The sequence below is a fragment of the Thunnus thynnus genome, chromosome 18 (assembly GCF_963924715.1).
Source record: "Thunnus thynnus chromosome 18, fThuThy2.1, whole genome shotgun sequence".
Classification (NCBI taxonomy): Eukaryota; Metazoa; Chordata; class Actinopteri; order Scombriformes; family Scombridae; genus Thunnus; species Thunnus thynnus.
Window position 1 is genome coordinate 12,990,379 of NC_089534.1, and position 10,202 is coordinate 13,000,580.

Here is a 10,202-nt window from a genome sequence, read left to right on the forward strand (position 1 = left end):
TGTGTAAATGTGCGTCCGGCGTATTGTGCGCTAAAAATAAGTCAACAGATGTTGGGGCTTGTTAATAATCGCCCAGTATCCATGGTGGTCAGTTCGCACAGTGCCAGTGGGTATTAAATCTGGATAATTGTTGTTGGGCTGGAAGGGAAGGGGGTTGAATATGTAAAGTGGGCGGTGTCAGTGGAGTGATTGGCAGTTTATGTAATGAGCAGCGAAGTGCAAGTCTATATATCTGGGAGGAGACACACTACGGTTCATTCACTAGTAATAAGACGAGTGATGAACATCCGAGGCGCACTGACGCACCAAGTTCAGCACCAAAACAAGCTCTGAGCCGCGCACACACAGCGAAGTGACCATTGTGGAGTACAGTACCTTGCAAGGAGGGGACGCCTGCTGACAGAAAGAAGCAGGGCTTGGATATTGGTCTTCCCTCGCCTTTGGATAACTTGGGAGATTGGGAACGCTTTCTCTGGACGCTTTTTTGACGCACACCTACAAGGAGCTACGGAGAACTCCCTGGGAGTGAAGAAGGATTTATACATGTTTTAGAGATTTTTTTTTTCTCTCTCTCTCTCTCACTCTCTGTGTCTCTCCATTTGTTTACCTTGGTGTAAATACTTTGGAATAGCAAGGCTTTGCTGCTTTATTGGCTGGTGACGCGGCTGCCCTGGAGAAGCGAGAAGGATGGCAGCCTGGTTCACCTTTACCATCGCATTCAGCACCACGTTGATAACACAGGTATGAAGGAGGATATTACATCTGCCCCGGTGGTCCTGAGACAAATGGAAAGCCACTTGTTTCATGTTTTTTTTTTCTTCTTTTTAAGAATAACCTATATGTAACCACAGCGACGTTTTCTTAAATCATATTTCCTTCTCTTTTAGGTATTTGGATCCGGTGTTTTTGAGCTTGATCTCCACGAATTTAAAAATCACAAGGGTTTGCTGGCAAATGGGAACGCGTGCAAACCCAACTGTAGGACTTATTTCAGAATTTGCTTGAAGAACTATCAGGCTGTGGTCTCGCCAGGTGACTGCATCTTTGGAACTACAATGACACCAGTGCTGGGGACAAACTCTTTCAGCGCCAAGGACAGTGGCACTTTACCTAGACCGATTCAAATACCGTTCAACTTTGGATGGCCGGTAAGAGCGTGGAGCACCACATCCACTTTATTTGTTTTTATTACAGCGACCCGCTATTATGTTGTTTTCACAGAGGTGCTATGCATTTTGGGAGCGCACCGGTTATTGGTCAGCTCATCTAATCCATATCATTAGGTAATACCCTGGCGTCAAACAGATTGGACTGCTACAACGTCGTTCATTTCAAAATCCAGAGGGCCACGCAGTGATCACTTTATATTTCTTCATGAAGCATTTAGTGTAATTGCAGTAGCTGTTTACCACAGTAGTCAGCAGCCTATCAAATACAGCAGAGAAAAGAAAATAGCTATGTTTTACACATTAAATGATGAGCTCTGTAAAAAAAAAAAAAAAAAAAGTCTTCTGGATGTTAATTAAATGCATGTGTCTTCTCCTTAGGGGTCGTTTTCTTTAATAATTGAAGCCTGGCATTCACCTTATGGAAATCTACCTGTAGGTAAGTGCAACATTTCTTTACCACAGGAGGGAGCTCTGCCTGTACATTTAACACATGAGGCTCTCCTACTAGTTTACCATTTTGCACAATTACATGCAGAAAACAGCAAAGATTGAGCTATCAAATGCAGCTTAGTCACGCAACATGTTCCTTTCCACCTCTTGTTAATTGTTCATAATTTCACACATTTTCACGCCTATTCACCTCTTTGTTATGAACTTCAGAACACCTTTTTCATTCTTATACCCAATACAATTGAACTTCCTCTGGTTTATTTTTGGCGTGGGAAAGAGCTGTGGGCTTTGGTGAGAATACACAGTGCCTGCCAAAAACCCCTGACTACATCTTCCTGTATTTTACACCTTACTCTGTTCCGCCCTTTGGAAGAGGGGACTGGGCCTGGGAATGTTTTTGCTGACGGAAAGAAAGAGGAAATTTCAACCTGAGTTTATCTTTCATCTAAGCTGTATGGGATTTGATAAGGGATGCAGCTTGTTACTGGGCAGATTATTAAAGTGAAAGCAGATGACTTTTGAACCTGCAACCATTCATGACACAGTTCTTGACATAAAACCTTAATAATCCTAGAGTACAAATAGGTTGTAAGCTTACATATCCCACATTAATTCTGACTTCTTCCTCCTTCTGTCCCCCTCTTTTCCTCTTTCAGATACCAACAACTCAGAACTTTTGATTAGCTTTTTTGCCATCCAAAGACAGCTGGGTGTAGGGACTGATTGGTCTCAGGATACACAGTCCGGGAAGCAGACGGAGCTTAAGTATTCTTACCGGTTCATCTGCAATGAAAGTTACTACGGAGAAAGTTGTTCCAAAAAATGCACGCCCAGGGACGACCGATTTGGCCACTACACCTGCACCCGAGAAGGGCAGTTGTCCTGTCTGCCTGGATGGAAGGGGAAATACTGCGAAGAACGTAAGCAATCAATCCTCCACTATTCACACCTGGCTGATTCAATGTCTATCAGTAGTTCCTGCTCTTTATAGCATGTTGGCCTCAACGTCTGTCTGTTGAAACTGGAGTTTTGTTGTACTGTGGTTCCTATGAGCGTATGGTTGTGTGTTTTTTTGAACATGAGAGGGTGATACAGATTATTGGCGCGATAACAATCCTTGGTAGGATTTGGTGACCAGTGCTTACTTATCAGAGGCTCTGATGATTCTGTCTCCTCATGGTGTGTGACCTTTGCCCTTCATCATTATGATTTATTGCTAAAAACAGAAAACATTTGTGAGCATTAACTAGTTACAGATATCAGTAATATGTCAAATCTAATCTGAAAGCCACAAGATGTTAAGCATGATAACCAGACATGATGTAATGATATCTGGGGATATGCAATTTTGGTGCAGAATGAATTTTCCGGGACATTTTCGTTATTGGATTTAATCATATAATTCTGGTGCGTAATTGGTTGTGGGTTGGTGAACCATCATTGCATATTGGTTGAGGGACAGACGGCTTAGCATGACAACAGGCACATTATACTTGTGCAAATCCACTTGGCCAAAATCGTAGACCAACACTCCCATGTTTTGGAAAGCTCTGAATGGGCCTATGAGGAGGCCCGATGCCATTTGGCTCCACAATACCAAAGGGCCCTTTTCACCAAAACAAATTAATCAAAGAGTAGATTGGAATGAGGCACCATGAGAGTAATAGTTACCATGTGCTGAATATGTGACCACATGGGTGACAACGGATCTGTCATCCATGTCACACGGTGGTGAAAGAGAAATTGGCATGTGCTATTTTGACAGTGGCGCCAAATTCTAACCAGATGGGCTCACGTGTTGCAATTACAGACGCATCAATCGACAGTGACTACAGAAAATATACACAAGAAAGATAGATTGGGCATCTTTCACACACCATAATTACCCCCCTCTCTCTCACGCTCCCATACATCAGTTTAAACAAGCCTGGTCATATGGGCCTTACATTTAAGAAGGTTGTAGGAAGCACATTGCAGCCACACATTGTACATTTCTGATAAACATAGTCTTGTAATAGTAAAATTAATATTAAAGTGGGAATGGCTCAGCTGTAAAGGATGAATGACGAATGCCTTTAGCTTGTCAATATTCAAATTAGTTCACACAGGTGTGCATGCACCTGGTATTTTTGTCCTATTTGTGTCCAAATGGAGTCACAATATATAATGTTCATTTGACAAAACCATATTTTTATACCTTCAGAAAGTACTGTACCGCGCGTGCTCGGTATCATAATCCGCAGGCGTGGAGAGGGAGGGTGGGGGGGTGCGCGTGCACTCATAGGAGGAGCCCGAGCGACTGCACGCGCCAAGGTTAATCGCGGCATTATTATCCGCCACGCGCCACCGATGTTTAGTCCCTTCCATTGTTGGGCGCGCGGTAGTAGCAGCTGCAAATATGGTTCTGGCAGACCATAAACAACAATAGTGACAGCTGTCTGCTATTGAGAGCAAGCATCTGTTCTGGACTAAACCGGCCGCTTACCGTCAGCCGCCTGATATGTTGTTCTGCGAATCAGAGACATGCAAGACCGGTACACTTAAAACAGGACAAACAAACCCTCAACCGATCCCCCCCACCACCCTCCCTCGCGTGGCAGCTGGGGGTGTGGTGGACAGGTTTAGATCAGATGAAGGCTTCTGAGGAAAGTTGAGACAGATTGAGGGTTCAGTTACCTCAACCTATAGGTCCACAGTTCCTGTACCTATGATTCTGCTGTTGCTCATCCAGTATTATTTATAGACTTCATTTTTAACAGACTTAATTAGGCCTATATGTTGCATGTGGTTCTGAAATGTTCTTTTTGTAACACTTTCAAGGTTGTGAAACTGTAACTTATTAATATTCAGTGTCAGTCATGCTGAAACACCTGTGAGGGAGCACCAGCAAAAGAGCAGCGTACTTATATTTGTGTTTTCTATTCTTATTTTAGCTATCTGTCTGGAGGGTTGCAGCGAGAGGAACGGAAACTGCTCCAAACCTGGCGAGTGTGTGTAAGTATTCAAATTTATGAAGTGAAATAGTTCATTGTTGGTTTAACATCAGCGCATCTGTCTCCCACCAAATGATGATGTGTGTATACAGCTAATCAGAGGGGGATATTTCATCGTTAGAAGATTCACATCAGCTATTCTTGCATCCATATCATTCATTAAGAGAGGGTGAAGTTCACAAAATCAACAAAAGTCTCATTCCGTTCCCTTTTCTCGTCTCCCTGCGTCACTCTCTGGCTTCTCTGCTTCCCATGTCCCCTTCTTGTCACTAGCCTGTCTCATTCTCCTTCACTCACTCACTCACTCACCAGAGAGGATCATTCACATACACACACACACACTCGCTCGCTGGGAGAAATTCCTCCTGAATCCTATTTTGCCCTCTTTTTCAGACACAAATCCATCATTCCCACCACTAGAAATGACCCAAATTGAGGTTAAACCCTTCAGATACCCAACACTAACGCTGCTCCCATGTCTCTGCTCACTCAGCAAAAAAAAAAAAATGTTGGAACCTTAAAAGTACATCTTAAGTCCAACAATCTCACGGATTGACAAGGTTGCTGCACACTGCGCTGAGAAATGGATATTCATGGGAAGCATAAGAAAAGAAAAAAAGTCTCAGCAGTTGGTTTGCTGCCAAAACATCTTTAAAGCAATATTTCACATTTGTATTATTATATTATCATTATTTATCTTTATATTGTGCATACGGCCTTGTACATAAATCCCTTTCTGTAAAAACTGCATTCTCATTATTTGTAATGTAGGCAGTGCCATTCTGCAATAACGAACATGTAATGATGTAATAAGTTTGGGGGAAAACACATAATTGACAGTGTTTGCATGATTTTACATTGCATGTATCATATGTGCCCTTTTTCAAAATAAATTACCATCGTGACATATAATTCTTAGCCCCACATGTAGCCGACTTTGTAATTCTTCAGATTTCTGTGATGGATTTATATGAGCATTTAATTATCGCATCCCACTGTGAGGCCACTATTAATGTCTAGTTGGATGATTGATGACTGATTTCTTTATATAGTAGCCAGCAAATCCCTGACGGGGCTACAAAGCATATTTGTCTTCCATGTCAGTACTGATTGCATGTTTAATAGAAATGAAACTGAACTGGAAATAAAACAGCTTTTGGTGCAAGTTCAATATGTGATATGTAATGGAAATTACAAGATGTACAATATGAGGAGTAAATGATTAATCAAAGAATATATTTTGTCACTTTTCTAGGTGCAGAGACGGCTGGCAGGGCACATTCTGTGATGAGTGTAAGAAGTACCCAGCCTGCAAGCACGGTACCTGCCAGCTGCCATGGCAGTGTAACTGTCAAGAGGGCTGGGGAGGCCTATTATGTGACCAAGGTACACCAGACAACTTGGACCACTGCTGCTGTTCCTTTTTAAATGACGTTCTCGTATTACTTGTACAGTGTTTTCATTTGAATTAACTTGAAAGCATTAGTAAATTAGGTTTCCTCTGAAGTGTTCCATTCATAGCTTTATACACATCCGGGACAGATAGCTTTTTTTTTCCCCCTGCAGACTCCTTGTAAACAAACACTCTTCTCTCCCCCCCCAGACCTGAACTTCTGCACCCATCACCATCCCTGCGTGAATGGCGCCACCTGTATGAACACAGGCCAGGGCAGTTATACGTGTACATGCCTGCCAGGTTTCACAGGGGTCAACTGTGAGCTGGAGATGCAGGAGTGTGACAGCAATCCCTGCAGGAATGGCGGGATATGCACAGTAAGTTGGAAATAGGTTATTATAGGTGTTATATTTAAATATTCTTAGGTTATGACTGTACAACTAACTTCCTCTCTATCCATTTCCCCCAGAATCTAGAGAGCGGCTACAAGTGCACATGTCCCCAGGGTTTCGAGGGTTCCCACTGTGAGCACAGCCTGCTGACGTGTGCCGATTCCCCCTGCTTCCACAAAGGCAAATGCTGGGAGAAGGACAATGGCCGCAGCTACATGTGCGAGTGTCCCAGCAGCTACACTGGACTCAACTGCGAGAAGAGAGTGGACAAGTGCACGTTGCTTCCCTGTGCTAATGGTACAGTCTTCCTCCCCTCTTTGCCCCCCTTTCTGAACTTCCCCCCTCAAATTCCTGCAACTGGAAGCAGTGTGGAACAACAGGAATTGGTGGGAACTTGGTGTCTATTGTCCTCCATATAAACACTCGGCAGCTCAGAGCAGCGGCTTGTAAATGTCACCACAGCTCACTGCGGTTGTTGATGAAAGGGGACAAATATCCAGCGTAGCTCGATTTCTGTCTTCTTGTAAACATTCAGGGCTCTGGGATTGTTCTATGTTGAGAGAACAATACACAGTGTTGTGGTCACACTCGATTTGATGGAGATGTGTGAACTGAGGGGGGCCTCATGGGAACGTCTATCGAGATCATGCTCGTTCTGATATTGAAATGCCTTGATTGTTGAAATGCCTTATTCTGGATGCTAACGTTAGCTTTTCTGCTTATGCTGATACTAACTGTCCTCATCTCTTCTTCTGTAGGTGGTCTGTGCCTGATCCATGGCGGCATACGTGTGTGCAGCTGCCGCGCAGGATTTACCGGCCAGCGCTGCGAGATCAACATCAATGAGTGCGCCGGCAACCCGTGCATCAACGGAGGCACCTGCCTAGACCGAATCAACGACTACACCTGCGCCTGTCCCACAGGCTACGGTGGACGCAACTGCGACAGAGTCCTGGATGAGTGCTCCCTGCATCCCTGCCTCAATGGAGGTCTTTGCTCTGGTGGCGGTGGGCCAGGCAATCCCCCAGCCACCTGTATCTGCCCTTCTGGCTTCGCCGGGCAGAACTGCGAGTTCTTCGCCGCCGTGACTTCACCAGTGGGAGAGATTCAAGATGGCTTCCAGTGGGCGGCAGTTTCTCTGGCTGTGGGGCTGGTGGCGTTGCTCATGCTGCTGTGTATGGTGGGCTTGGCTTTGAGGCACATCCACAGGCAGGCCCAGAGAGAGAGGGGAGACACAGAGACTATGAACAACTTGTCCAACGTTCAGAGGGATAACCTGATCCCAGCGTCCCAGCTGAAAAACACCAATCAGAAAATTGGCCTGGAGGTAGACTGTGATTCAGAGAAATCAAACTTTATCCATAAAAACTATCACTTGGACTCTTACAACTCTAAATCAAAGGAGTTCAAGGATGAGAAGTCACAAGAAGACAAAAGTCTTATTTACGACAAGTGTTTAGAAGACAAAATGCCCTTGAGTAGAGTGTACAGGTAAGATGAACCATATTCACAATGTATTTCAGTTTACTTTGGATCATGCTAATCTAACCCCCTGCTTATGCTACTAAAATATAATTTGAATATAATGTTTGTTAAAATTACTTGGACATTTTCATAGTTCACTATTTATTGTGCTCATACAGTAGTGTATATGGAGCCCTGCTGAGTGGAAATCACTATTAATGGATGTTCTCAATCACGCACTGCCTCAGTTGAGTTGTTTTAACCAAACGATGAGCCCCATTTGTTTTTTCAACCTTGGAAACCAGACATTGTTCTTCACTAATGCAGAGTTTACATATATTTGACAATTGCTTTGCTACACACCACTCCCCCCCCATCCTCTCTGTTGCCTCAATGTATACTGCGTGCAATGCATAGCTCTGCCATGTGCTTCTAGTTTGTGTTAACACAAAGTGTGATTTGTGTTTGCAGTGAAAAGCCAGAGTGTAGGATATCAACGATATGTTCCTCAAGAGACTCCATGTACCAGTCGGTATTTGTTATAGGGGAGGAGAGGAGGGAATGCGTCATAGCGACTGAGGTAAGCCAAAAAAAAATCACATCTTCATCAGCATTTCCATAGATCCCCTCTTTTTAAATGCATCATGCCGTCCCAAGCGTGCAATCCCTCACCACTGCACCAACATTTATGACAGGGAATAGTGCTATTTGTAGAAAGACTGCATTCTGGTATTTGGACTTGAGCTGGGGATAGCCCAATCAAGTGCATTATTGGTTTCTGTAAATTACGCTGGCTATTCTTTATCTTGGCCATGTGATGACCTAAAGACTGAACTTGTACTGATTCCTCACACATGTTTGGCTCAGTTTGGTCTCAGAGGTGCTATGTTTTACTGCTGTGGCATTTAGTGGAATTTCTCAGATGTTTATTTCCAAGCAAAATGTGATGGTGATACTGTAGCATATGAGGTGTAACACGTCAAGCAGCACTGCAGAAACACTTAAGAGAGTTTTTAGCCTCGGGGTTATCGTGTTATTTTAATTTGTTTTGTTTTTTAATTCCAATTTTTCCTCTCCTGTTCCCACAGGTATAAACTGTGAGGGGTCTGAAAGTGACGGAACGAGGAAAAAGACACAATCGAGGCAGAATATAATATTCTGGATTGTTTACAAATACTGAGAAGAGACTGGAGATTGTTTTAGATGTCCACTGCTGCTCTGGAACACTTGAGAACTGGAGAGGGCAGAACTTCTGCTCTGCAAAAAGAACAGAACTGAGAAACTTTATGTTGACCGAGTGTTTGTATGCAAAACATGTACAGTGAAGGACCTCTCTCAGTTGTGACAATGGTTAAACGGACTGGCGAAAAGACTGACTACACAAGGTGTGGAGACTGACAGAGCATCGGCAAAATATTAATTTGTAATCTCAGCCATCCTGGACAGTAAAAGGAGGTGAAGGTGGATCATTGCCCCTCGTTTCTGACCCGGCCTTGTGTGATAATCATGATGACTTTGACAGCCAACCAATCACTAAAAAAGGTGCCTAAGATTTGACCCCCTCCAAATCCCCCTTACACTCACTCCTGCCAGCTTCGCCTGCTATGCAAGACTCAGGGTCGAGACGAGTGAACTCACCCACCGTCAAAATCCAACCTCACAAACACTGAGAGTTATGAATGTCTAAAAAATAATCTTCAACTGTCAATCACGTGAAAATGACTGGTTGGACTTTTCCATGCAACGGTGAAGATTGTATGCAGCCCAAATTCACTAGAAGCCTTAAAAGTGGGGGTTTTGAATGCTAAATTTGTGCCCTTGTCTGTTCTTGGATCATTTGCACTACAAAAAAAAAAAAAAAAAAAACAGCGGGGAAAATACTTTTTAATCAACTGGGATTTGAAGAGAAAACCACAGGAGCGCAATAGTCAGTGCTGTGCCAGCAAGATCCAAGAGAAAGGAAAAGTGTGCATAGAAAAGTGTTTTTATGCAACCCAACTGAGGAAAACAAAGAGACTCGAGACAAGGAGGAAAGACTGTCATACCACTGCCTGCCTATAATAAATTTCAAAACTACAGAACCAATAATGTAATTTTTTTAAAATGATTATTTCCAGAGTTTAATTTAAATATGACACATTGTTCTTTATATGTTTTATAATATTATTTTGTATATAATGCATATTTATAAGGACCAAACTTCTGAAGAATAAAACTTCCTTGAAAACAGTTTTTACTTTGCTGTCAGTGAATGGGAAAGGAAATTATTTTTTAGGTGTTTTTAAAGTCTGTGTAAAGCAATAATAAATATGTGTTCTGAATTTTTCACACAACAGAA

The 10,202-nt window shown here is 43.0% G+C and overlaps 1 protein-coding gene across 1 annotated transcript; it reads left to right on the plus strand.

Moving 5' to 3' along the window:
* Positions 1-249: 249 nt before the first annotated feature.
* On the plus strand, positions 250-9,789 carry dll4 (delta-like 4 (Drosophila)). The gene is made up of 11 exons (XM_067572031.1): positions 250-741; positions 888-1,148; positions 1,548-1,605; positions 2,276-2,539; positions 4,553-4,613; positions 5,868-5,998; positions 6,216-6,385; positions 6,478-6,697; positions 7,159-7,891; positions 8,336-8,444; positions 8,953-9,789. Exons 1-11 carry the CDS (start codon positions 688-690, stop codon positions 8,956-8,958), a joined length of 2,067 nt encoding a protein of 688 aa, XP_067428132.1. The 5' UTR covers positions 250-687; the 3' UTR covers positions 8,959-9,789.
* The last annotated feature ends 413 nt before the right edge of the window (positions 9,790-10,202 follow it).